The sequence below is a fragment of the Akebia trifoliata genome, chromosome 3 (assembly GCF_017979445.1).
Source record: "Akebia trifoliata isolate Shusen 1 chromosome 3, ASM1797944v1, whole genome shotgun sequence".
Classification (NCBI taxonomy): Eukaryota; Viridiplantae; Streptophyta; class Magnoliopsida; order Ranunculales; family Lardizabalaceae; genus Akebia; species Akebia trifoliata.
Window position 1 is genome coordinate 48801176 of NC_141377.1, and position 27532 is coordinate 48828707.

General features: G+C 35.8%; 3 protein-coding genes across 3 annotated transcripts; 1 reads left to right on the plus strand and 2 right to left on the minus strand.

The window, feature by feature from the left end:
• The first annotated feature begins 138 nt into the window (after positions 1 to 138).
• LOC147407585 (protein ALTERED PHOSPHATE STARVATION RESPONSE 1-like) lies at positions 139 to 6104 on the plus strand. The gene is made up of 4 exons (XM_086436226.1): positions 139 to 2529; positions 2802 to 3025; positions 4286 to 4500; positions 4600 to 6104. The coding sequence occupies exons 1-4, from the start codon at positions 1755 to 1757 to the stop codon at positions 5381 to 5383; spliced, it is 1998 nt and encodes a 665-aa protein (XP_086292352.1). The 5' UTR covers positions 139 to 1754; the 3' UTR covers positions 5384 to 6104.
• Positions 6105 to 7132: 1028 nt separating this feature from the next.
• On the minus strand, positions 7133 to 15045 carry LOC147407586 (protein CHAPERONE-LIKE PROTEIN OF POR1, chloroplastic-like). The gene is made up of 3 exons (XM_086436229.1): positions 14669 to 15045; positions 8408 to 8768; positions 7133 to 7553 (listed from the first exon to the last, which is right to left on the minus strand). The coding sequence occupies exons 1-3, from the start codon at positions 15002 to 15004 to the stop codon at positions 7378 to 7380; spliced, it is 873 nt and encodes a 290-aa protein (XP_086292355.1). The 5' UTR covers positions 15005 to 15045; the 3' UTR covers positions 7133 to 7377.
• Positions 15046 to 18685: 3640 nt separating this feature from the next.
• On the minus strand, positions 18686 to 20904 carry LOC147407587 (NEP1-interacting protein 1-like). The gene is made up of 5 exons (XM_086436230.1): positions 20591 to 20904; positions 19676 to 19854; positions 19406 to 19489; positions 19147 to 19314; positions 18686 to 19027 (listed from the first exon to the last, which is right to left on the minus strand). The coding sequence occupies exons 1-5, from the start codon at positions 20775 to 20777 to the stop codon at positions 18905 to 18907; spliced, it is 741 nt and encodes a 246-aa protein (XP_086292356.1). The 5' UTR covers positions 20778 to 20904; the 3' UTR covers positions 18686 to 18904.
• Positions 20905 to 27532: the final 6628 nt, after the last annotated feature.

The window sequence follows — 27532 nt, forward strand, 5'->3', positions numbered from 1 at the left end:
TGTTAAGTACACTAATGGTGAGTGCAGCTGTCAACATGTTATGAGAAAGATGATTGAGTTCAAGCTCTAGAACGGTGGGGATGGATTTACACAGACAGCCCTCCCTTGATGGTGAATGGATACAGAAATCCATGGAAGCTCGTGGGTGACTGATAAAATTTGGCTGAGATGTAGTGGCAAAGTTTTTTATTTTCTTGATGTGCTTGAATAATTTGCATGATTGATATAGCTTTCTCTGTTTAGTTTATAAGCCTGTTTCAGTTGAATGATGGTTTAGTTACAAAAATTAATTCAGTTCAAATGTTTACAAGTAAAGAGCCCTCTCTTTCATTTGAATGTGTTTTAGTTTCCAAACCGACTGGCCGCCACTGCTATCAAATTGGGTTTAGAAAATGTTTTTGCATTTGATAAAGATCTGATTATGATCGAATAATTATCCGATCACAACCAGATGTAATCCATTGTCGGCCCTCCTTGCATCTTCCCGACTCTCGGTACTAGAGACAGTGTAGGTCCTTTGCTTGTATCGAATTGGTGCACAAGATCATTGATCAGGATGGGCCCACATCTCAAAAATTACAACTGATCACCAATAAGCACTATTTAATAAGATATAATTGATGAAGATGTGGATGTGGGCCATCAATGGGCCTCTTTATAAATAGGCAATCAATAGATGGTTTACATATAGTTTGTATATTGTGCGTCTAACAGCCATATCCACCCTACTTGAGAGCAAATCAGCCCACTGGTACAGTCAATCCAATCAAGGAAGTAGCTCTTTGATGGGTCAGAATCTGAACATGATCCTTGGGGGAACCACGATGATCCAAATTACAAATATGTTATGTTAATAAAACAGGATATTTCAGACACGAGGTAAAAAAAAAAATGCCATCTTTAAATGAGAAACCAGTCACTATCGTTTAGAAATAACCCGTTACATACTACAAGGAAAAGCTTGAACGATGCAAACAAAAGAGTACGTGTGTGTGTGTAGAGAATGCCCATGGGCACAACACAACTCTTTAAAGATAAGCTCACACCAATCAGAATGAACAAACGAAGGGATCAAAACTCACCCTTTTAACTATGACAACAGATTTAATCTTGACCACAAATTTAATAATCAACAACTCTTCCCAATGGAGGGTGATTGGCTGATTGTGAAAATAAGTTGAACATAAAGCTTATTATCAACAATATGCTTGATTGTATTTCTTTTGATACTAGTTACTATCTTTCTTATTCAGGCAGATTTGTACAGTTGGCGTATATATTGTCCAAGATTTAGCACTGATATTGAGACGAGCAAAATCATTAGAAGAATACAAATCAATTAAGAGGGCAGATTATAATTGCCACTTGTCATGGTGGGATTAGTTAAGGAACAAGGTAACATAAGATGACATTTATGAGGACAACTCAATATTAAAGAATATGATTTAATGGAGAACATTTTAGACTAATAAGATTAAGAGGTTGATTCACCATCTACAATGAACCATTCCTTGGGTTGTTCTCCTCTTTACCACCTTTGATTTTTTCCTTTCTAACTCACCTTTCAATCTCTTCTCCTAACCATCTGCCAAGTCTAGAATCACCTTCAAGCCTTTGAACTGCTGAGAGTAGTTTCTTTAGAACCACTATTGGCACCACCTCCCTCACCTTCTTAACTCTAGAATGAGTATTAAAATCTAGCACTACGACCACCATTGTAGAAGAATTCTATACTATATTTTGCAGAAAAAGAGATGGGTAGTGCTACTTCTAAGCCAGAAGAAGAGTTGGTGGTCTCCCTCTGCAAAGAGAGGAAATACTTCTTGAAACTAGCCATAGAGCGCCGAAACACTCTCGCTGACGCACATAGCAGGTACATCGATTCATTCTTAGCCATAGCTGCAGCAATAAAACTGTTTGTTACTCGACATTCCTCTCCGTCTTCACCATTCCTCATCAGCTTTCATCCTTGTGTTGCCCCTCTCCCCACCGATAACATTGTCTCCAATCCAATATCCCCCCAGCAGATTCCATCCAAATCAACCGAAGAACCCAAGGGTCATCACTTATCCAATTATTCGATTTCTTCGGATTCTTCAGAGGTGGAGAGGGAGGAAGAATTGGGCAGAGAAGAAGAAGTTTGTCCATACTTCTATATGAGTACTCCACCGCCAATGCCATCCCCACAGAGAGATTCCGGGTGGGATTTCTTCAATACATTCAGCATGGTAAGACCAGAGATGGAAGACTTAGAAGAGACAATACCCATGGAAATATATGTGGGAGTGACTGCGAAGGATGATAAGTGTGGGTTGGAGATAGTGGAGGTAATGGATGGGGCTAATGTGAGCCTAGGGGGGCATCAGGGGCTGATGGCTACCGATACCCCTATGAGGGGGTTAGAGCTGTTGAAAGCATTGAAGGATGTGGAGGACAATTTCATCAAGGCTTACGATTCTGTCAAGGACATCTCCAAGATGCTCGAGGCCAAAAGAGTTCATTTGCAACCTAGTTTGGAGGAAATAAAAGGTGGTTTATCTTTCCCTTGCTTTATAGTGTTGAAAACTAAGTTCATACTGCATAGGGTTCAATTTTTCTCTTAATCTTGAATGAAATAAAGTTGGTTGTACTTGGTTCCTCTAAAAAAGAGTTCTTGGAAGAATAGCATACCCTTGTCTAACTATATTCATCTGTATTGTCCGTTAGTGTGACTTGTTGGAAGAATAGGTTAACATTGTTGCATACTTATCAATTTCAATTTCTATTCTCTCTTTCATGCATTCATTCCATTTTGAATGTAGAGAACTCAATCAAACTTAATCGAAATATAAAATGGCGCCGGTTCACTATGTCTTGGTCAACATCATCTAAGAGTCTACTTTCATCAAGCCCCAAAAGTTCATCTACATGTACAGAATTGAAGAGTGGTCTATATGATGATTATGGAGGAATGGAATCAGGGAGCCATTCAATGACATTAGGAAGGTTATATGCCTGGGAAAATAAGCTCTATGAAGAGATTAAGGTAAGCAAACTAAACAAAATGTCTTCGTACCATCTTCATCTTTATGGCAATGTCCTATGGCTTATCCTAGTCTCTGCCACCTTTAGATGTGTATTACCTGAAATATATATATATATATTTTGTTCTCTGTTCTTGTATATTTGGATAATTAACCAAAAGATTACATATAACCAAAAGCTAACATTCAACTTGTTGCTTTCACTTGCCTCCCTGCACCTCCCATGCTTCCTCTTCCTGATATGTAGTGAGTGACTAAAGAGGCACCTCCCTAGTGTTGATTGAAGGAAAGCTTGTTAGAACTAGGACAAATAAAAGAGTGTCTCAGGGGAACGATGAGAAGTTCAGTGTCAAATGGATCACTGCTTCTAGCCATGAATTAAAGCTATTCATGGGTAGCTAATATTCTGTTGGATATAACTAGAAGTTCAGATAAAATTACTGTGAACAAATGACAACTCTTTTACATATGAGAATTGCATATTTGTTGAAAGAAAAAACTATAGAACTATTCCAAGACTTGGAAAGTGTTGGTGATTGGGATTAAGTTCTAAGTTTAAGAAACCTATTTCCATTATAGTAAAATCATTAACAATGAAGTTATGTACATCGCTGTTAATAGAAACTAAAATTTTGAGGGCAAAAATGTGATAAGCAGCTTCTTTCAGCTTTAGTTGTTTTCATACTATCCAGATTTGCAGTTCACCTCTGGTTTTCATTAGACCTCTTGAGAATTCCCTACTTTGTTTTATCAAAGAGTTTTCCTACTTAAATCATTTTGGTTCATTTAATCTGATATTATGCACAGCATAAATTTTGAAATTCATGTCTAATATTTCTATCATTGAACATAGCCAACTAGTAAAAAAATGGACAAAAAGGAAATGGGCCTAGCAGATCTTCTACACCATCTCTAACTGATTAAATGATCAGCCAAAGTCGGCCAAGCTCTACACAATATGAGCTACAGGGGTTAGGACTCACCATTCAGTCATTCTCCATGGGAAATCATCTGTACAATCTGATCTATTGCACTGTTTTCTAGAAAAAAAAGAACAATTACAAGGAACTTCACAGGAAGAGATCCATGTATCAGATTTTTTGGTAAAGAATCTCAACAGAATGTGGCTGCTTTTGGTTGCCTGTCAGGAAAAAAATGTGGGAGTTTTTTGTTTTTGGCTTTTCTTTTCTTCCCCCACCACGCACCCAACATGATGTGTAATAATAATACTATTCTTTGATATACTATCTTCATCACCTCAGGCAGGAAATCGTACGAGAAAAATGTATGAGCGGAAATGTACAAAACTGAGAAACCAGGATGATGACAAGCTCTCAATGGATAAACCAGGGTCTGCAGTTAAAGATTTATATACTAGGATCTTGGTAGGCATCCGTACTGCTGAGATGACCTCAAAGAGAATTCAGAAACTGAGAGACGAAGAGTTGCAGCCACAACTTATTGAGTTGCTACAAGGGTAAGGAAGTAAAAGAGATGAACTGTTTGCAGAGGTCCTAGTACTCTTGGATCTTATTTGTAATTATGGGTTTTGCCTAATTTTTGCCTTCTTGTGCAGCCTAATGAGAACCTGGAAGATTATGTTGGAATCACATGAAACCCAGAAACTCATTATGTCAGAAGTGAAAGCTTTTATATGCCCTGCTTATGGCAAGTTCTGCGATGAGTCTCACCGGCTGGCCACACTCAAACTTTATCTCGAGCTTCAGAATTGGCGCGCATGCTTTACCGAGTACTTCTCTGCACAAAGGGCGTATGTTGAAGCTCTCAATGGATGGCTGTCCAAGTTCTTCATCCCCGAAGTTGAATTTTACTCGAGGACCATATCTTCGGTCCCACCATATATAGTCAATGGGCCCCCATTGCTCATGATCTGTTGTGACTGGTTAACATCCCTCAAGAATTTACCAGTTAAGGCAGTTACATATTCCATGAAGAGCTTTGCCAAAGATGTCAAGGTCTTGTGGGTTCAACAAGGGAAGGAACTGCAGCAGAAAAGGAAAGTTGAGAGTCTCACTAAAGAATTTGACAGGAAGGTTCATGCATTTGAGAAGGCAGAAAGCAGCATTCTTGAGCCCAAGCTTTCAGAAACAAAAGCTGTGCAGGATATGCGGCATCAGGTTGAGTACTTGGCAGAAAGGAAGGACTTGTTGATCAAGTTCAGAAAGAGGCTTGAGGCAGAGAAGACAAAGCACCACAATTTCATGCAGGACACACAGAGGATCACATTAAATGGATTTCAGACAGGGTTATCTTTGATTTTTGCGTCGCTTGTGGACTTCTCAAAGGCTTCTCTAAAGATTTACAATGAGGTGTTGACATACAGTGAAAAGGCGAAGTAAGGAGCTGAGTAGGGTGGAAAACTATCTTTCCTAGAGGGCTCTTAAGTTATAAATTGATAGTAGATGAAATTGGAAATAAGAAAAGCAGTTTGAGTATTTGGCATTTCAAGATTTTTGTTTGTTTGTTTTGTTTTTGAAAGGTACATTTCAAGGGTCTTTGGGATCTTGAGATGGACTCTCGTCCGATGGAATTAAAGCAGCTCATGAAAATACATTCATATATATTCTGGTTGCCCACAAATTTGTTGAAGCACCTATAAAATCCTCAATTCTAACATCTCTCGTGGCCAAAAGCCACAAAAACGTGTAGTGGGAATTGAGTTGGGAATAACTATTGCAGGTGTAATTTCAATGCTGTATAGCATGCAAATGATGAAGGTGGGTATTGAACCTAGGTCTATGTTATTACAACATACATACTTTACCAACTTACCAAGTACGCACATTTTCTATTTCAGAGAATTGCAGAAACTGGTTTGGGTGGAAGGCTTTTGTCTGTGATTGAACTTGGATCTTTAACACATTTAGCTTGTGTGAGGCTCTGAAAGTGAAAGGAAAGGTGCTTCTATAGCTACAAGTGTTTGTTGCCTGTACGTCGAACAGGCATTCTACTATGACCATATAACAAATCATAGTAAGAAACAATTTAATAAGAATGGAAAGAAAGAACTCTTTGTATGGAAGTACAGATAATTAGATTCTTTATAGATCCTCAAATGCTCCCAGTTAAAACATAATTCAAAGAAATTAATCATTCAAAAAATGCTTCCCATTACTCACCAAGGAAAAAAATAGAATAAGGAACAAATAGTAGCAAAGATAACCCATACAAGTAACAGCAACATTCAAACATAGTGCTAACTTTTGTTCGATTAAAACCATCACTAAAGAAATATCAATGTTATCCAGATATTTTCGTGGTGGATGAAACGAAATCTTAATTTATTGAAGAAGAGGTGCATTATTTGTTTGTTGTTGACAACGAACAAACTTCAACAAAAAAAAAAAATTCAACTATGGAAATTTAAGTTGGGAAATTACCTGGACAATGAATCATGGTTCACATTGCCAGACAGAGAAGCATGGTATTTCACTTCTTAGTCACAGCAGATCCTCCATGGATGATAGCCGAGAAGAAAAAAGGCGGTTTAGAAAGATATAAGAAAAACAATTTTAATTAGGATTAGGAATTGAGAGATGGAAGGTAAGGAACAAACGGAATTCAATATTAGGATTAAGGAAACATGATTTTGGGAAATTGATATATGAGAGAGCATATAAAAGAAAAAGGAGGATTAGGGATGCCATGTGGTGGAGAGGAAGAACAAGATTTTGGCGACAGCTTTATATTTATATAAGGATTAAGGATTAGGGATGCCATGAGATGGAGAGGGAAAACAGGGTTTGTTTGGGCATCAGCTACTCAAGTTTACATAAATAAATTAAATTTGAACATTTGTCACTTAAGGATGCGAAAAGATGAACGGATAGGCTAATTTCTGTATAAGCTCCAAATATTAACCTTCTCTGATTACTTTTATCAATACCCATCACATTCCTTCCCTGGATTCTCTTAAGGGGAGCAAATAAGTTTGCATAATAGCATATTTTAAAAGATCTCAGCAGGAACAACAAGCATGCTCATGTGCTATTCTCACGCAGATCTGTATCTGATAGTGCAACTTAAGATCTCCATAAAAAATATCGCTGAACTTGAAACAAATATTTCATATTGGCAAGGGAATAAAATATCTTCTAAGTTTTTTTTTTAACGCTGGATAGCAAAAGCTGTACATACCCATTGAAATTTCTAGAGCAGAATCCTTACATAATTTTAGCTCTGATGCATTTATTTTCTGTACCAGTTGGTGATTATACATCCTACTAGGAAAGCACGACATCTTAATGGTCATGCAAAAGAATACACCACCAAACAGTTAGAATAATATTTACAGCTATCGGAGTTTAAGTTACAATAGTTCCTGCTCCAAACCCTATCTTAGATACAAGGAGACCAAGAACTGAGAAAAGAGTACAAATTCACTTACTACTACAGCAGGGGAGCGTATGCCAAAAAATGGAACAACGTCTACTTGCAGCCAGTTCTCAACTGCTGAACCCACAACTGCACCAATGACAAGGCCCCCAATAGTTATTAAAGTCGCCTTTCCTGCAAAATTACATGACCAAGCACTTCTTAGATACTTCCACTTAAGCTGCCGACAAGAGAACTGAAACTGTGAGGTGCTTGCAGAAGCACATTCTTGAAAAAAAATATACGGTAAATGGCACACAATAAACTTTAATTTGGGGATCAATATAAGTAAGATGCTTGATGGAAACTTGGTATTTTATGGAAGAACATGAACTTATGTTGCATGTAAGTTAATGGGTATTCCAATCTGCAAAAGTACATTTTCTTCTATAGCTTAGAGAGTGATCATCTGAACATGTTTAGTGTGTTTCTATCCTATAAGATATTCCATCAGATGCTTACGGTTCCATGCATAAGATCACTAAAAAAAGGGTAAATTACATTTTGTCCCCCTATAGTTTGGCATAATTCCATGTTGACCCCTTAACCTTTTTAATAACTTCACTTACCTCCCTTGTCAGGATGATGTTAATGTTCCAATGTTATTTGACCATTTTAATCCCCCTCATTTTTATATTTTCTATTGTAAAAAAAAAAAAAAAAAAAAAGAAAAAAGAAAAAAGAAAAAGACAAAGCCCCTGTTGAATAAACTTTATTTCCTGATTCCTCTGTTCTCAACTCTTAATAAAAAGTTCGTGCTCCCTACGTTCTCAACTCTGAAAAAGGGGTAAAATATTCTTTATAAAAAGTAAAATGTATTTCTAATTGTTTTATTGGCAGAAAATGGATGAAAAGGGTCTAAATGAATCCTTTTGACAACTTTAGGGGAGGTAAGTTCAATTGTCAAAACATTAGGGGGTTAATATGAAATTACGCCAAAGCATAAGGGCTCAAAGTGTAATTTACCCTTTAAAAAAATACCTCCTTACCCAGGTTAATGCTCTTTTTGGTCAACAAGTACAATGAAGCTCCAAAGCTAGTAGCTAAGATTAGCCCAGGAACATCAGCCCCAACATATGGCCCAGCTGAAGATGTGGAGGCACCATTGGCATACATTAAGACCATTAAGGCTCCAAAAACCCCTGCTTGTATGCCCAAGTCGCTAGCAGAAGGTGCTTCAACCGAAACAGGTGAATTTTTAACTGTATCTTGTAGCCACCTAGGCATTGAATCCATTCCTGGGCCATTTGCAGGTTTAACATCAGCATAACGAATGCTGCTATTTACAACTCTTCCTGCCTGGCGCTGTGTTAAGCTATGCAAAAGTAACATGTCATAGGCAGCCTCTACCTGAGACACAAACCAGCACATTACTTCCATGGTTGAAATGATGAGAAAATACAATGAAATTATTTGTTGGACCCCAATGGTTGTCTGCAAAAGAAAACAAGTACCAGTGGTGGACATGCAGGGTTTGAGGCACAGCATCTGGCTGACTATGTAAGATCTCCAAAACCAAAAATCAACCTGAGCTGATGATTTATATGGGCAAGAAAATTTGGCAGAAGCTCTGGTAGAAGAAAAATCCACAGAAATTGATGGTTATGATCATCTGATCAGGATGGTTTTTGGGATGGTATATCTCCAAATGGGACTTTGGAGAGATCATACACCTTCATGGTGTCGGTTGGCTTATAGGTAGATTGTCATTTATATATTTTTTTGATCGGAAAAGCTAATTTTATTAAGAGAAGAAAGGGAAAGAAGGGGGGTCGAGAGGACCAACCCAAAAACAAGGGAACAAACAAAAAGAAAAAAAGTAAAAAAACCCCAAACAAACTACCCCAACGACAAATTACAGACCCTCTCCCATCTAAAAAGAAAATCTCCGAAAAAGACCCCTTCGAATTCCTTGAACAGTTTGCTCCAAGAGAACAAGAGCATCATAATCGATAAAATCAAATTCTGAAGCTCGGAATCCTTCCCCTAAAAAATATGACTATTTCAATCTTTCCAAATGCCCCAACAGATCGCAAACGGCACGAAGCACCAAAGAATCCTCTTTGATTGATAAGGAAAACGAACCTCTCCAAGCAAGCCACAATTTAAACAATGTCTTAACCGATTGTGAAAAACAATCCACTAAGGCAAAAAGCAATAAGAAATGTGTCCAAATCTAACGAGCAACCTGACAGTGAAGGAAAAGATGATCTGAAGTTTCTGCACAAGAACTACACATGCAACACTGATTTGGAGAAATGAAACCTCTATTGATTAACTGGTCCAAAGTTGGTAATGTCCCTTAAGCTGCTAGCTAAGTAAAAGCCGAGATCTTTGAGGGCACCTTCCCACCCCAGACAAACATGTGAGGGAAGACCATAGAGCTCGTTGGAGCAATCGAGTGATACATTGATTTGACAGAGAAACTCCCATCCCTTGCGCCACCCTACAGTCTACGATTATCCAAGGCAGCCTCCGTAAGATTATTTTCCACCAAATGGATCGACCTCCCCAAGCTCTCCAACTCCCAATCATTAAAAGCCCTTCTAAACCCAAAATCTTAGTTGGTGTCCCCATTCCCAATGGTTCTAAGAAGAGAAATAACTTGACATTTTTTCAAAGACAACTCAAAAAGATCAGAGAATTTATCCTTAAGCGACCCATTCTCATATCTTAGAATTTCAAAGAATGGCGCTAATGGAAGAGATAAGTTGGAAACAAAAATCGAGGGTCAAATGGTTGAAAGAGGGGGATAATAATACAAAATTCTTTCACAAAATTGCCAACTTCCATAGAAGAAGTAATCAGATTAATAAGCTTTCCATTGAGGATGTCGTAGTGGTGGGAGAAGATGAGATTAGGGAAGGTGTGGTGAGATACTACAAAGATCTTTACAAGGAAAAAGAACCTCGGAGACCTCGGCCGGATAACCTAGAGTTTACTGCGTTAAGTCAAGAAGATAGGGATTGGTTGGAAAGACAAATTGAGGAAGAGGAGGTTAGATCGGTTCTTTGCTCTATGAGTGGGGAAAAGGCCCCGAGGCCAGACGGTTTTACTATGGAATTTTTCAAACATTGCTGGGATGTTGTCGCCAAAGATTTCATGAAAGTCATCAAAGAATTGCAAGACAAAAATTGCATGGATTACAGTCTCAATAGTACTTTCGTGGCCTTGATCCTCAAGAAAGTTGGGTCGGATAAGTTAAGTGATTTCAGACCTATTAGTTTGGTGGGTTCGGTGTACAAGATTATATCCAAAGTGTTAGCTTCGAGGTTGAAAGTAGTCCTACCCAAACTTATCGATGACGAACAAGGAGCCTTCATGAGGGGAAGACAAATTCTTGATGGTGTTTTGATGGCTAATGAATGTCTTGACTCAAGGATTAAGGAAAAGAAAGAGGGCATGATTAGAAAAATAGACTTATAAAAGGCTTACGATCATGTGAGTTGGGACTTTTTGGAATATATGATGGGGAGAATGGGATTTGGGGTAAAATGGATTAATTGGATTATGAAATGTGTTACATCGGTCTCCTACTCGATTCTTGTCAACGGGAGTCCGGCTGGCTTTTTTAGAGGATCAAGAGGACTGAGGCAAGGGGATCCGCTTTCTCCGTTCTTGTTTCTTATCATAGCAGAAGCTCTGGGTAGATTGTTTAGGAGAGCAGTCGAAATAGGAAAGCTTTCAGGGTTTAGGGTGAATGATGAGCTGATGATTTCTCATTTACAATTTGCGGACGATACTTTGATTTTCCTAGATCACTCTAGGGATCAGGTGAGGGTGTTACGGGTTCTTTTGTGTTGCTTCGAGGCTATGTCTGATTTACATATCAATTTGCAAAAGAGCAAGATTTTTGGGGTAGGAAACGTGAGTGATATACATCTGATGGTTGCAACCTTGGGATGTGGGCATGAAGTTTTACCTACGACTTATCTGGGATTACCATTGGGAGCACCCTACAATAGCATCAAAATTTGGGAAGGGGTGCTGGAGAAAATGGAGAAAAGATTGAGTATGTGAAAGGCCAAGTACTTATCCATAGGAGGGAGAGTTACCTTGATAAAGAACACCTTGACGAGTATCCCGGTTTACCTTCTATCCCTATTCACACTTCCTAGGTCAGTTGAAATCAGATTGGAGAGGCTTATGAGAAACTTTCTATGGAATGACAAGAACGGTAAGAGGAAGTATCACCTAGTTAGATGGAAGGTTATATGTATGCCCAAGAAGAATGGGGGGTTGGGGATTAGGGGTCTTAGACTTGCTAATAGAACACTTTTAGGGAAATGGCTATGGAGGTTTGGAGAGGAAAGGGGTAGATTATGGAGGAGGGTCATTTTGGTGAAGTATGGGGAAAAGAGACTGGGTTGGTATAGTGGCGAGGCTAAAGGCTCATACGGGTGTAGTGTTTGGAAGGGTATCTTGAAAATGAGCGAGGAGTTCGAGAAAGGGATTAGGTTCAAGGCGGGAACGGGTAATAAGATCAGATTCTGGGAGGATAGTTGGTGTGGCACATCGCCTCTAGCAATTCAATTTCCGTCCTTGTACGCCTGTTCTACAAAAAAGAACTGCTCGATTCAGCAGTGTTTGATTCGCAATGAGTTCACTTCCACTTGGGATTTGGGATTCAGGAGAAGCTTTAATGATTGGGAGATAACGGATGTGATATCTTTTCTTGATCTCTTGCACTCGTGTCCTCTCAACGAAAGTGAACAGGACAGATGGGAATGAACGAGGGCCAAGGACTTGAGGTTCTCTGTCAGCTCATTCTTTAAGTGCCTCAATTCTTATGCCAAGCGATCATTCTTGGGATCTATCATTTGGACCACTTCCATTCCATCTAAAATATCCTTTTTTGTTTGGTTGGCTTCCCTTGGAAAAATTCTTACATTGGATAATTTGATTGCTCGAGGGTGGATCACACCTAATTGTTGTCCCCTGTGCATGAAAGATGGGGAGTCTGTCGACCACATCTTAATTCATTGCACATTCTCTCATCAAATTTGGTCATTATTCCTTGGTCTTTTTCGTATTCAGTGGGTCATTCCTTGTAAGTTCTCCTTGTTGTTAGAAGGGTGGGCCAGTAATGTTTTCTCTTCCAGAAAAAGATTTTTGTGGGCTATTCTTCCCTCGACTATTGCTTGGGGGGTGTGGAATGAGAGAAATAACAGGGTGTTTAACAATAAGATGAGAAGCTCTCACGGCACATTCTTGGAGATTTTGGGCTTGTTATACCTTTGGGCGAAGCAGAACATTGAGTTCAAGGGGATTACTTTTGATGACTTCGTTTTTAGATGGAACTCGTTATGTAGTCTTTGATGCTTTAACTTCTTTTTGATTTGTAGATTGTTTAGAGGCTTTCTCGGCCTCTTTGTACTTTGTTTTCTTTCATTCAATATATTACACTTATCAAAAAAAAAATCTCACCTTAGTTCCTCTCCCAACTTTGAACTTAACTTTTTTCTTATATAATGAAAGACTTCTCTAGATACCTTTCCACACCCCACAACCAAATGACCCTTTAGTCGGACCACTCTCCCACCCATTCTCATTTACCCCATACTTTTCCACAATCACTTTCCGCCAAAGACTCTTACCCTCCTCCCCAAACCTCCATAACCATTTACCCAACATAGCCGAATTTATTGATTTGAAATTTCTAAACCCCAAACCACTGTTCTTCTTAGGCAAGCACAAGTTTTTTTTCCAAATCACCCAACGATACTTCTTCATTCCATCGTTATCATGCCAAAAGAAATCGCGACAAATTCTATCCAATTGCAGTTCAACACTCCTCGGTAGAGAAAACATAGAAGAAAAATAAATAGGGATGCTAGATAACGTACTCTTGATGAGAGTAATTTTCCCCCCTTCAGATAAAAGCTTGGCCTTCCACCTACTTAATCTCTTCCTTACCCTTTCTAGATTAGGCTCCCAAATTTCCTTACTATTGTATGCTGCTCCTAATGGAAGTCCCAAATATGTGGATGGTAAAAACCCCATTTGGAAGGCCATAGATGCTGCCCCTACCTCCACTCCTTCTGCTTCACCCACCCCCTAAAGTTTACTCTTGCAAAGGTTTATCGGGATACCAGAAATTGCTTCAAAGCAACCAAGAATTTCACTAAAAAAACTCAACTTCCTAGGCAAATAATCCAAGAAGATCAACGTATCATCCACGGATAAAGATGAGAAGTCAATATCAACAACCTTGGCCAATATCCTCCCTAAGAACATCAAATAATAGGATGAGAACAGGATAGCTACGAGGTTTGGAAATTCAACAAGGTTAGAGTACAAATATGATCATGTCTCCCAAATATGAGAAATTCGCTATCCAAGGTAGAAGTTTCATATTTTATATTGGTCCCAAAGCTCAAACATCATACTCAGTCTCCAAGTAACCAATATAGATCACAAACCCAAATGAATTTTAGATTTTCAAATGGTTCCAAAATTCAAAGACATTGGTTCTCCAAGAGTCCAAGTAATGAAAACATAAAAAAATTGTAGATCCAAATTAAAACATTGGTTTTACAAGGACCTGCAAACCCCAATCGGATACAGAGTCTTGTAACACAAGTTCACAAAAACAGACAAGTTCTAGATTCTCAACTGGGTCCAAATATCAAACATAATACTTGCTCTCCAGGTAACCAACTAAGATCTCAAACTCAAAAACCCAAATGAAAAATGTTAGTTTCTGTACTGACTGAATGCTCAAGTACACCATTAGGTCTGAAACTAACCAACTCAGAGCACACACAAAAAAAAACATACGAAAACTTTTAGTATTTCTATTGGCATGATGGCATCATTGCTCAAAAACATTATTGTGGTCTCCAAGTAATCGACTCGGATCACAAACCTAAATGAAAATAGAAAAAAATTAGTTTCTCTATTGGCTCCAAAGCTCAAACAAAGCCGTGGGTCTCCAAGTAACCAATCACAAATTCACATACCTTTATTCAAATTTTAGTTTCTCTACTGGCCCAATAGCTTATACACACAAAATTGGTTCTCTCCCAGTTTCCTCACAACCATCTCAGATAAAAGAATTCTCAAACCCAATGGAAAATTTTAGTTTTTCTACAACTATAGTTCATCGGCTATAAAAAAATAATAATAATAAAATAAAAACCCATATCGAAATCCCAAAAATCAATCTTAAGAAAAAGAGAACCAAAAATACTATAATTCACACACACACACACAAAATGGTGCAGGTTTAGGTGATTTATAATATAAACCTGCGCCACGGCATCTTGGTCATCCTTACAGGAATCTAGAATTGAATTCTTGGCGCGAAGGATGTCATCGAAGGAAGCTTCTGCAGAGACGCCAAGTAGTTTCAAGGCGTTGTCCACAGACATCTCAAAAGGAGCCGAATCGTCTGCTCTCGACCTGGCGAGGATGATTGGGGTGGTCCGTGCTAATGTCAGCCGAGAGGGGAGGACCACTACCCATCTCCCTATGTTATTCGTCCTCCTTAGTGGCGGTGGTGTTGCAGATAGACGAACCAAAGGTGGAGCCCAGAGGGATCTGGTTGGGATTGGTACGAAGGAGAGAGAAGTTGCCATTTCCATATCTCTAGTCCCTTAAAGCGAGAAGTAAGAGGTGCTTACTTTATTATTATCCAACAACCTTTTTATTATAATTTTTAGATTATAAAATTATGTTTATGCGTTTAATAAATAAATACACATTAGAATATTACAATTTTACTTTATATTTTTAAAACATGAAATATAAGTTTATGATCTATAAAAATATTTAGGATTCTGTAAATGTAAAAGATTAAATCTGTCTAATCAAGAATGCTTGTAATCTTAATCGAGATTAATAAGATAAGAGTATCTTCAATAATGCTCTTTAAAATGAAGAGTATATTTTGTCAAAAAATGACAAATGTTATTTTTACTAGTCTAAATTTATTAAGTGCTCCAAGAGACTAACAAATCTTTCTCCACTCTTAATATTTAATATTATTTTATTTTACAAATAAATATTTACTAAAACATGTTCAAATTTACTAAGAGTCGTGATCTTACATCTTGAAATCCAAAAACATGATTTGATGCCACAGGCTTCTAGAGAAAGAAAATCTAAGAACTTTGAAAAAAGAGTATTTTTCACTGTTGAATTTAATTTTAAATTTGGGAGTTTTGAAGTTGTCCATTTTCAACACCTTGAATCAAGCTTAAAAAAAATTAAATTTTTTTTATGAATATGATTTTTTCCATGAAATCTAGAAGAATGATGTGTTAGATTGTCAATGTGATAATCTATGTAGGCCCAACGAGTTTTAGTAAGATTTCAAATCTTACTTAGTTAGTAAAGAAAATATTTTTTCTATGATTTTATATAATTATTTTTATTAATAACAAGTTAAAGCATCCTCACTATATGTAGTGAGTCTATGTCTCGATTTTTATGTCCCCTACTTTAACATGGGGGGAGTAAAGAGTTTGTTGAACTTGATTTTTGTTGTTTGGCTCTTTATAAGAAGAATGATGATGAATGCACACGGAAAATCATACACGGTCTGTACACGGCTGATGTGGTAAGAGCATAGAACAACATATCTTTTTCCTTATATATCCCAAAGAAAAGATATATGATTTTGTGCCCTTGCCACGTCAACCACATATGATTTATTGCATGCATTCATCACCTTATAATAAAAGAGCGTCTTTTGTTTAAATAGTCTGTTGAGTTGCTCTTACTAGGTAGTTGGATATTATAATTGTTCTCGAGTGAAGTACAAACAATATTAATTTGTAAAGTTTATGAATAATGTATCATTGAATTTAATTCCTACCATCACTACATTTGTTAACCTCAATTGATAATAAATTTAGTGATAAGAAAATAAAATTTAGTAATAGTATTGCTATTAGAACAAATTAATAAATAAATTAAAGATAATAATATCTATTATGAGTGGAATGTCAACCTTACTCCCTTAGACCAATCGGTTTTTAAGGCTTACACCAATCGATTTGTGAGCATGATATCATATAGAATAATGATTTTCTAACTCTCCCTCTACTCTCGTAACGTGGCATGCGCATAGAACCATAGATTTTTTTTCTTTCTCTAGATACACAAATGCACATATTATTAGGGATGTGCAATTGTGTATCTCAAGGAAATCGATGGTTCCATGCACATGCCACGTTAGGAGAGTAGAGAGGGGAGTATGTCAGAGTGGGGAGGCAGATTATCACAAGTCTTTCATATGACAGGTTGATTTCTCCTCTCGTTTTCCATGAAACCCTCTAGTCACTAAAGTAAACAACGTAGAAAAAGCACCCATTTCTGTACCAATTCCAAAAGAGCCAAGAAAAAAGGGGATGTTATGTTAATAAGAACAAGACATCTAGAGTCATGTTCCAAACCCTATTTGTCGGTTGCACAAATCGTTGTATAGATTAAAACAGACACTTAGGACATGGTTTAGCTCCTTGAGCACGTTTTCGAAGGATATGGGATTCACTGCAAGTAGGTCTAGAACAATCTTATGTCTCAACTTTGATGGACCACAAGTACTCTTATAAAGATCTATGTGCATGATTTGCTAATAACATGCACGTAGATCTCACCATAGTACATATTTTGTCCATCAATACTCTCTCAAAGATCTGGAGAATTTACATACTTTCTTGGTGCATATACAATATTAGCATTAGTTACTAAATCATGATAACAATGCAATACGTCTGACTTTATGGATAGATTTTAAAAATAAAAAGGATAAGAAATCTTTTATTTATTTTTTCATTTCAATTGCCTTTCACACTCCTCTTTTTGAAAGTAATGTAAATTTTCTAGGCGTTCAATTTTACTAGATAATTTTAAGGTATTTTCTTGAATCAACACGAATATGTTCTAAAGTTACTAGATCATGGGCACATCATGATCACTCAGGGGCGGAGTCAGGATTTTCTTGTAGTGGGGGCAAACTATGGTTAGTTGTATAGTTGAAGAACTTGAAGATGAATGATTTTAAGGACAAATTCAAAGGTTTTTGGTCAAAAGTTGAAGAAAATGATATTTAGATCATTTTCAATTAGTATTTGAGAATGCCCAGTCAAGAGGAGGGGGGACAAATAAGACATGTAATTAGTTGAAAATATAAGGGTGTTTCAAAGTTCTGTGGAAGCAATTGCCCCCACCAGCTCCTTACTAGCTCTGCGCTCTCAACATCAATAATAAAGCTTATTGATGTTTCTTTGTTGTGGATTATGCCCATGGCCTAATGTATTCTCGAAGACTGCACTCAAATTTATTTGGATGCAAACTCTTAACTGCTTGGTTCACGCTATTCTTGCTCATCCAAAAGAATAACAAATAGATTTGTGTAGAAATCTTTTATCAGTTACCAAAACTGTTATTTACCCCAATTCTTATATGTGACTAAGCTGAAAAAGGTCAGTTGTCAACTCCGCTGACAATCTATGGAAACTTTATCCAAGCACTTGTCTGAGTTCATTGGCTTTCCAACTTCAAATCATTTTCCAAATGTGATGATCTTTTCTTTTTCTTTTTAACTAGACAAGCAAAGTGGTTACCTGAAAGTGGGTTCAATGGGATTTGAACCTAGGTCATGGGATCAACACTCTCCACGCCTTTACCAACCTAGCTAAGTTGACACCGTCAATAGAATGTAAGAGACCCGAGATAAATCCCATAGGGTGGCTCCTAAGGTGGAGATCGAACTCAAGATCTCCACCTCCTAAGGCATAATCATAATCGGCTTTTAAGCACTCTTTCCGATATTTGTGGCTTAGGAAATCTATACCTTTCCCAACCTATTTTTGGCCCTGTTACACTAGCCAATATGGAACATGCACAACATGATGATGTTCCAATTCAATGTATCTTATGTTTCTTGATTTGAATGGTTAGATGTTCTATTAATTGTTTTTGTAATTCGGACAATACAAAGATCAGATATGGATATGTAATTAAAATGAAAGTCTCCCGTTACACCTACTGATTTCCCTATTAATTGGTCCAAGTTGTTCATATTAACAAATATCATCATCATCAAAGCCTCATCCTAAATATTTGGGATCGCTGAAACAAAATCCTATCCCTCCATTCAATTCCTATAAAAGCAAAATAAACTTTAATTGGAAAAACAAGAAAGACATTAACTTCAATTCCTATAGAAACAACAAACAGGAGGAACTCAAAAAATGTATACAAAATTTCTTCGTTTATACGCATCTGATGGTGTATCTTTAATTGGAAAACAAGAAAGACATGAACTTAAATTCCTATAGAAACAAGAAATAGGAGGAACTCAAAAATTCTGTACAAAATTGCTCAGTTTATACTGATGAGATGGTGTATTTCCAATACCAGATACAAACTGGGTTATGAGGAATTGAAATTAATCAATGACAAAACCTCATGATATATTAGTAAAACAAAGGGGAAATTTTTTTTTTCTCTTGATCTTGTAAATTACAGGAGCACTACAGATCCCTTCTGCATAGTGGACAAGAACCTTGCTTGACAAGCCATGCATCGATACAAGGTACATGAAATTTGTGGTGACAGTGAGGCAAGCTTCGAACTGTCTCCCCGGGCTGGAAGTCCTGAAAATAGAAAAATAAAAAATAAAAATCGGGAACAATGGTATAAGCCCCTTCATATTTTATCAAATCAATGAGATTCTAGAAAGAGAACTTAGTTGGTAGAGAATTAAGGATTGAACCTGAAGGCATACTGAACAAGAGATCCTCTCCCCTGAGGCATCAACATTGTTCTTGGTTGTGATTTTAATCTTTGGGATCTTTTCAACTGAATCTCCTGACAAGCCCTTTACCTCACTGATCTCAAATATGTTGGAAACATCTTCAAAGCCTAATTCAATAGCACCCATCTGATAACAAACATCCTTTAATTAATTAAACCATGATATATGTTGTCTATAGTGTTTCGAAATCCATAACTCAACTAAAGATGTGGGGTACCTGGCTTTGTACTGCATTTAGCATGGCTGGACCGATCTGTTCCCGAACTAGTCTTCCACTTAAAAGGCTAACAATGACATCAACCTGTCGAAAATTAAACAATTATGAATTGAGTACCCACTGAAAATCACAACACAACATCTAAGTTTTGAGATTAAATTCAGAAGTGTTGCTATCTATTGGAACCTAAATGATTTCTTCTCCTTCTTTTACATACCGTACTGAGGAAAAAGAAGAAGAAAGGAGTTGAAAAGCAAACAAGTCACTTACCAAGTAGAGGAGACACCCCATTCCTGTGTCGTCGGACTGCCAGAGAAGAAGTGAATACTCGAAGACCTGGATCGAGAAAACAGCTCCGGAAATGGCTCCAACTGCGGCCCCTCGGAAGAACCCGCACTCGGTTTCTTGGCCTATCAATGCACCAGTCATGGCTCCTAAAGTAGAGCCCACTACAAATAAACAGAAATACAGGCTTGTTTCATTACTAACAGTTTGAAGAAACCTTGTCAGTCCTCCCAATTTAGATGCTTAATACCCCCAACTCTTAAATAATCAAACAACATTGAGAACTACAAGGATTTAACAAGAAAACTCCAAATTTTATTAGATGAAAAAACAGTTTTTTTGTGTGTGTCTGCGTGTGTGTGATTTTAATTCCAAAAAAAGGATGCACAAATGAGTTCTAGATTACGAGAACAATTCTTCAAGAAAAAAGGAGAAAAAAAACTCAACAAAAAGAAGGTTACCCAGATGAGTAAACTCCACTATTTCTGGGGAAAGAATAGGTAGGTATCATGGAAATTAAAATTAATGATGGAAAATCAAGAAAACAAACTAGAATTTACAATAATAAAGCATTGAAAGAACAACAGAAGCATATATGCTAAAAAGAAAATACAAATAAAAAGAAGAAGAATTACCACACAAAAAAAAAAGTCACAAAACGAAAGGAAGATCGATAATCTGCACCCATTTCATTAAAAAAAAAAATGCATTCTAAGACAAAATCATTTAAGAAAGGAAGAAGATAACAGCAAACCATTTTTTTCCTCTTTTCCTCTTTTCCAACTTCAACAAAGCTCATCTTCTTTTAATCAGGTTTTAGAGCAGAAAAAAAAAATTGAATAAAGGGAAAGAAAAAACAATGAAAATTAATAAACGCATCAAGGAGAAAAAGAGACTCACCCACTGCGAAAAAGAAGGTAAAAATTGCAGAGAAAAGGTTCCCAAAAACTGCAGACACCACAGAACTACATATCTCTGTGACTCTATCAACCCAAATCCCAAAAGAATATGATGATGATGATGATAAAGATGATGAAGGAGAAGGAGAAGGAGAAAGAGGAAGAGATGGGCAGGTATAAATTTCCATTGTTTGGTCCAAAAACTAATCAAAATTTGGATCAAGATAGGTAGATTGGGCGGTGACTAAATATATAGAGACGTAACAGAGATGCTTAGACGTTAAGAGAACGTTAATAGAGAAATTGTGGAATGTGGACCTCTGTTTCAGGGTGATTTAGAAATACCCCCTTCCATGTTGAGGTGAACATTTGAGATACCTCTGTTTTTAAATTGATGACATGCCACTTGACCTTTTAGTACTCTAAAACACTAACTAAAATGACCTAAATGCTCTCATTTTCAAACTTCTAATCAAAAAAATATTTCCAACCTCATCTCAACATCTTGAAATACCCCCACCCTTAATTTTTCTACTCTAAAATCCATCTTCTTCTCTACTTTTGTACAAATCTCATTTATCGTGGTTGTTAAGTTTGATGGAGATAAGATCTTAAAATTAAAGTTCATGGTAAAAAAAAATTAGCCTAAAATATTGAAGATGAGTGATTTTGAAGAGAAAAATTGAAGGATTTTTTTTACCATAGATTGCAGATGAGAGTTAGGTAATTCATGTTAGTATCTCAAGGAAGACTCAGGTCAAGAGGTGTATCTAGGGCTTTGAAAACATAGGGTATGTCAAATATTTAAAAAACATGGATGAGTAAGACTAAATCATCCAATATTTTATTATTATATTATTATTTATTTTTTTCGGGTCATTTTAAAACTGGATGGTTCACCTCTAATCTCAGCTAACTTGACTTGACTCATTGGAATTTGTAGTTGAATGTAGACAAACATGAAAAGGGTCCTTTATCAACTCAGCTTAGAAACTCGGTGGGCCAATTTGTAAACTCGTTGAATTGAGATTAGAAACTTAGCGAGACAATTATTATGTTACTATGTTTAGTATTGAAGGTGTCAATGACCTAGGTTCAATTCTCGTTGAATCCACGTTTATTTCATCACTCATTCGAAAGTACAAATTTAGTTAAGTTGGTTAAAGCATAGATTAATGTTGAAGTAACATTGTAGGGGATATCATGGGGGACATTTCTAACAATGAAAGTGTGTAGGAACCATGAATACTTTTCATTGAGATATACACACTTTCATTGTCAAAAATGTCCCTCGCAATGTTGCTCCAACACGACTGAAAGGCATATGGAAGGTTGATACCACAAGTTAGGATCAAATCCCAATAAACACACTTTCACAATGACAACTAACCACCTTGCTTGCTTAGAAAATTTAAAAAAAAAAAAAAAAAAAAATCGATATGTTTTGAGTCGGCTTTTAGATTATGTCAAAAAATAAAGAAAACAATTAAGAAACACGAGATTCGTGTGATCTAACAAGATTGCCTCATTCCATGGGCATTGATGAGATCATATCACTATTTTCATAGAAAAATAAGGTTACAATCTCTCAAGCTCACTTCCACCCAAAAAAAATTGAAAATCTCCCAGGAATGAACTGTAAAATAAGTAATTGTCATGAATTTATAGTTTGTCCAAAAGACAAAATTTCCCTAGGACTAAAGTTACAAAATTGAGGGGAAAATACCCAAAAAAGATGAGAATACTAAGATTCATAAAATGGAAAGACTAAGAAAATAAAATTAGAAATGAAAGTATTTATGAAAATATAGGAAAATCCCAATTAAGAAGATTTGGTCATGTGCAAAAAAAATTATACATATATCGGTAATGATTCGAGTTACAAAAAAAGAACATTTGAAGTTTGAGCTCAGGTCGGGGGATCAACATTCCACATGCACTACCAACTCAGCTGAGTTGACACTTTAGAGGTATTAAGAACATATGTGAACAAATTTGAATTAACAAAAGATATAGCTGTAGATATTATTGAATTGAGGAACATGGATCTTTTCTTTTTTTTTTTCCTTAATCAATCATAAACTTTTAAGATAATTAAGGATTTAATGACAAATGTATGTAATGACTTTGATCTTGAGTCCAAAGAGAAAGACCTGCCATTAAATAGGTCTTGATGATCTCTGCTCTTCAGAATGCCTCCCGTGTTTCATGGAGGGCTACTTCATGGCATTTGTTACATGTGTTTGAGATTACTTAGACTGTGTGGTCTTATGAGAAAGAAAGGAAGAGAGAGGGAGAGACTTAACAAGGAAGCAAAAACTAGGGGCACAAGAAGCCTTCACTATCTCAAAGAGCAACATATAATAAATGTCGTCAATGTTATGACTTCTAATAAATGAGTTATATAGATAAAAATATGAGTAACCTTTAAAGGCCTACTTAACTTAATTAACACGTAAACTCTTAAAAAAAATATGCACAAAAAAAGCATCAAAACTTGATGCTAAAAGAATGAAAACATGCCACAAAAGCATGATATATGCGATGGACTTGGATTGATGGCACGTGGATTATTTTAGGATGTAATAAGGGGGTGGCTATTTGCACACACTAAAATGGCTCATTTCATCAACTCACCTTAACTTTAAAATAACTATCTACACACACTTATTAAATATATTTTAATCTAAATTGTTTATTTCAACCAGTTAAAGGTATCAAATCATTCTTCTTCTTCTTCGTCCTCCTCTCTCTCTCACTTCTTTTTCTTTATATTTAAAAAGTTCCAATGAGAATTTTAAGCTTTGATCTTACTTTTTTTTATAACCAAAACACTTCCAATCATGATAAAGTTTGCTCGGTAGGTACCTACTGAATTGGTTTTGTAAAGTAAATTCGGTCTGAACCTACCGAACAGAACTATCAAAAAATATTCGAGTTCTTCAATTGAAAATCGTCGTTTTAAGATTTTTAATAACGGTTTTCCATCTTCCTTGATGATTAAATGCAAAAAAAAAAAATTTAAAAACAAGATGACTAGAAAAAAAAAAAAAAAAAAAAACCTAAAACCTAATCTATTTTGATTCAACCTCTAACAAAACTAAAAAGGAGATGGATATGAAGAAAAAGAAGAAGATGAGGAAGGAAGGCATAAGAAGAAAAAGAAAGTGGGTTTTTGTTCACTTGGTAGCGGTGGGTGCAATAAGTCAAAATGAAAGGGTGAAATGATAATTTACTTTTTTTATTATTTATATATACATAAGTGACTTAAGTGGGTGCATTGAGCCATTTAGTGTATGCAAATAGTTGCCCCTATGTAATAATCACCAAATAAGATGACAAACGAAATATTAAATAAAATGACAAACGGTTTTGATATAATGAAAAGAATAATGATTTTCTAACTCCCCTCCCTCATACATCCCCATCACAGAACCACGATCATTTGCCTTGGGATACGTATAATCATACATCTTTTATAATGTATCCTGAGGCTAATGATATACAGTTCTATGATGGGGGCATAGAGGAGCGTATGTCAGAGGGGAGCGTAAGATTATGACGACTTTAATGAAAATTATGATATATATTGGAGTTTATGCTTACTTCGTAGAGCGTTCTCTAACATTAATAATCAAAATCTTGGAGAAATTGCAATTTTAGTGATGACAACTGAATTGCATCCTTCCAAGGAGAAGAGGGGCATACTAACAATAGAGATTATTATAAGATACTCGATGGAATGCGCTTGCATAATTTCTTTAATAATGACGGTACAAAAAGGATTTTTGTGAGGTTGTTGTGAAAACGATAGTCCCACATCGCCTGTGGGATCCCAATCCATACGGTACAAAAAGGATTTTTGTGTGGTTGAATTAGGCCATGGACCTTAATAACTTTACAAAAAAGGGCTAAGCATTATGTAAAAATTACTAATTTCTAGGAAATCTGCATTTTTCCTCAAATCCCACTGTCATGAGGTTAGAAAAGTCCTTGTAAGGAAAATGCTAGCCTTAACCCTCCATCAACTTGACCGTTGGGATGTTAGGGATTCCCAAGAAAAATGTATCCTTAGAAAAATGTGTGTCAATCCCTAGAAGATTGGTACTGATCTCTAGGAAATCTGCAATTTTTCGCGAATCCCATCGGCCATGTTGATGAAGAGCCTCCAGCAGAGGGAAACAAATATCTGAAGATGGCAATTTTGTGTTTTACACAAGAATTGATTGTGATGCATTTAATGTGAGTGGGCAGTATGAAAATGAAAAAACGATCATTATTGAGATCATCTTGAAATGATGGGCCATAGATAAGAAAATTGATTCCCAATTCATGTTGTGGGGCACACCAAATACACTAGATTCAGATTATTGTAACGTATTTAATGCATCCAGCAGTGTAGAAGAAATTCTGCTTGTAGTATAAGTTCATGGTTATGGGCTGCAGATAAGGATCTAACCCTTGTAATGTAATACCAGGTTCAGACCAATATTCATGGATACACAGGGATACTTCAATTAATTGTTTGTATGTTATAAAAAAAGGTTGGTGTGGCACTATAAGCATGGTTTTAATTCTCGATTTGACGTTTAGTCTCCTTTATGGATAAGACCGAGTTGTCTTGAATGAGTCATCTCAACGTGGATGAGACAAATCATTTAACTCGATTTATAATTACTTAAATAATAATTATAACTTTTTTAAAATAAAATTAGATAGATTAGAAGATGCTTAGTCATAAGATCACATTTTTATTTGGATTAAATTAATAAAATATACTAAATCTTGATTGGCTCGGTCGAATTTTATTGATACAATTGAGATTTTCAAAATATTGTCAAAGTCAACACATTTATCACACGCGACAATGTGTAATATGATTCACATCGAATTGAATATCCATATGAGTAATATCAAGATAACTTGGGCAAGTCATCTCGGTCTTGAAGTTGAACAAGTTTTGGAAACATGACTATAAGATCTCAAAGGAATGTTTTTAAGGATATTATACCAAAAATATAAATAATTATATATTTTAACAAATATTTAAGAAGATACAACTGTAAATTTATTACCCAGAAGTTTTCTATTTCAATTATTTAAATCTCGAACCAGCTTAGAAAAGGAAGGGCATTGATTTTTGTAAAGTTGAAGTATAAAAATTATTTTTTACACAAAATATACATGAGAAGATATGGTTGATTGTAATGAAAGTTATATAAATTTAAGCACTTAAAGGAATGATTATATAGGCATCAAATCTTCCAGTCCATTAAACGTATGTATTTTATACATCCTCTGGGATTATAGTTGGTCCATAATCCTTGAAATAATGATAAATTATTAATTAAGGGTTCAACCTAATATCGGTTTTCCTTTCACCATCCATGAGATTTATTTTAATAAACAAGGGAGAAGAAAAGTACTAAATTTTATTTATGAAAAAAAAAAGGGACTTGTTAATGTGTGCCCTAAGGGCACATGTTAAAGTACACTAAATACACTTTGGAAATTGGAAACTGAAGGTATTTTGAAAAAAAAAAAAAGTTATTGTCATTCTGGATGACCTAATCCAATGATGCAATAATTGGAGATTCCAAAAGTGATATTGATCCCTAGGACACGTGTTAACAAAACCCTTAAAAGAAGGTTATTATTACCTCTGAAGACCTAATCCAATGACACAAACACTGGAGATTTCAAAAGTGATATTGAACCCTAGGAAAATTAAGTTTCCTTAACTTTCTGTTTTCAAAGACAAGTTCATTTAAATCGGCCTTTATATATATATAGGAGAATGCTAACATTCAAGACTTTATGAGGACATTAACATTCTCCAACATTTTTTTTCAAATACTATCATTATCCATTTAGTGAAAAAGATAAAAGTATACTAGTTTTTTTAACATAATAAATATTTATTTATGTAATTAATTCTTGTCTCTTTTATAATAAATGCTAAGGGCGTTTAATCTTTAGAATTAAATGTCTTGTCGTAATCAATGATTTGACAATCAATACAAACAAGTATTTATTGTGTAAAAGATCAACATATCTCTATTTATTTTCACTAAAAGAAAAAATAAATTAGGATATTATTAAAAAAATAAAGTGTAGGAGAATCCTAACGTCCCTATAAAATCTTAGACCTTATGACATTAGTATTTCCTATATATATATATATATTGTCTCGCAGTTTTCTTTAAGGGGTTTTATTAATGTATGTCCTAAGGGCACACATAAAATGCAATAATTTTAAATACACTTTGAAAATTGGAATTTTAGGGTATTTTGATAAATAAAAAAATTTAAAAAAAAAAATTAAGGGCATTATCAGTACAAATTCCAATTTCCGCTTAATTTATTGCACTTTAACATGTTCCCTTGGGGGACACGTTAAGAAGATCCAAAGTGTTCAACAACACTAATAAAATAAGATATTGACACATGGGTAGAGAAGTATATTAGGGAATTTGATCGCTTAGATTCGTAGCTACCTCTCATAATAATGGCTACTTAGATTATAATAGGCATGGCATAAATTTATTGGTGTTTGATGCTTCTGTGGCCGACTTCATTGGATATATAATTCTATTTTTTTCCAGTAACATATTCTATCCTACAACCCGGACCAATCCTTCCTATCACATGTCCTGACCCTACAAGAAGGAGAAAGGTTATACGTAGTAGGCCACCCACTAATAATGTATACTTTAATAATTTGACAGGGATTTTTACTTTTTTGGGCATTGGAGATACTTTAGGAAGAATTGTGAATATATGACTACCCCACATGGCACACTTAATCGATGACAAATTTGAGAGTTGTAGATTTGTACATCTCGGGATACACTATTTTACTTCCTCATAAAAAATGTGATATTGAGGGAATTGTGTATTCCAAGGCAAATATATCTATGATTCCCAAATTTGTTCACGTCAT

Coding starts and splice junctions, on each gene's coding strand:
- LOC147407585 (XM_086436226.1), top strand. CDS start 1,755: ATGGGTAGTGCTACTTCTAAGCCAGAAGAAGAGTTGGTGGTCTCCCTC. Junction 3,026..4,285: donor AGCTCTATGAAGAGATTAAG/GTAAGCAAACTA, acceptor TCATCACCTCAG/GCAGGAAATCGTACGAGAAA. Junction 4,501..4,599: donor CTTATTGAGTTGCTACAAGG/GTAAGGAAGTAA, acceptor CTTCTTGTGCAG/CCTAATGAGAACCTGGAAGA.
- LOC147407586 (XM_086436229.1), bottom strand. CDS start 15,004: ATGGAAATGGCAACTTCTCTCTCCTTCGTACCAATCCCAACCAGATCC. Junction 8,769..14,668: donor ACCAAGATGCCGTGGCGCAG/GTTTATATTATA, acceptor TTTGTGTCTCAG/GTAGAGGCTGCCTATGACAT. Junction 7,554..8,407: donor CAAAAAGAGCATTAACCTGG/GTAAGGAGGTAT, acceptor GTAATTTTGCAG/GAAAGGCGACTTTAATAACT.
- LOC147407587 (XM_086436230.1), bottom strand. CDS start 20,777: ATGGAAATTTATACCTGCCCATCTCTTCCTCTTTCTCCTTCTCCTTCT. Junction 19,315..19,405: donor TAAATGCAGTACAAAGCCAG/GTACCCCACATC, acceptor GTTTGTTATCAG/ATGGGTGCTATTGAATTAGG. Junction 19,028..19,146: donor CTTGTTCAGTATGCCTTCAG/GTTCAATCCTTA, acceptor TTCTATTTTCAG/GACTTCCAGCCCGGGGAGAC.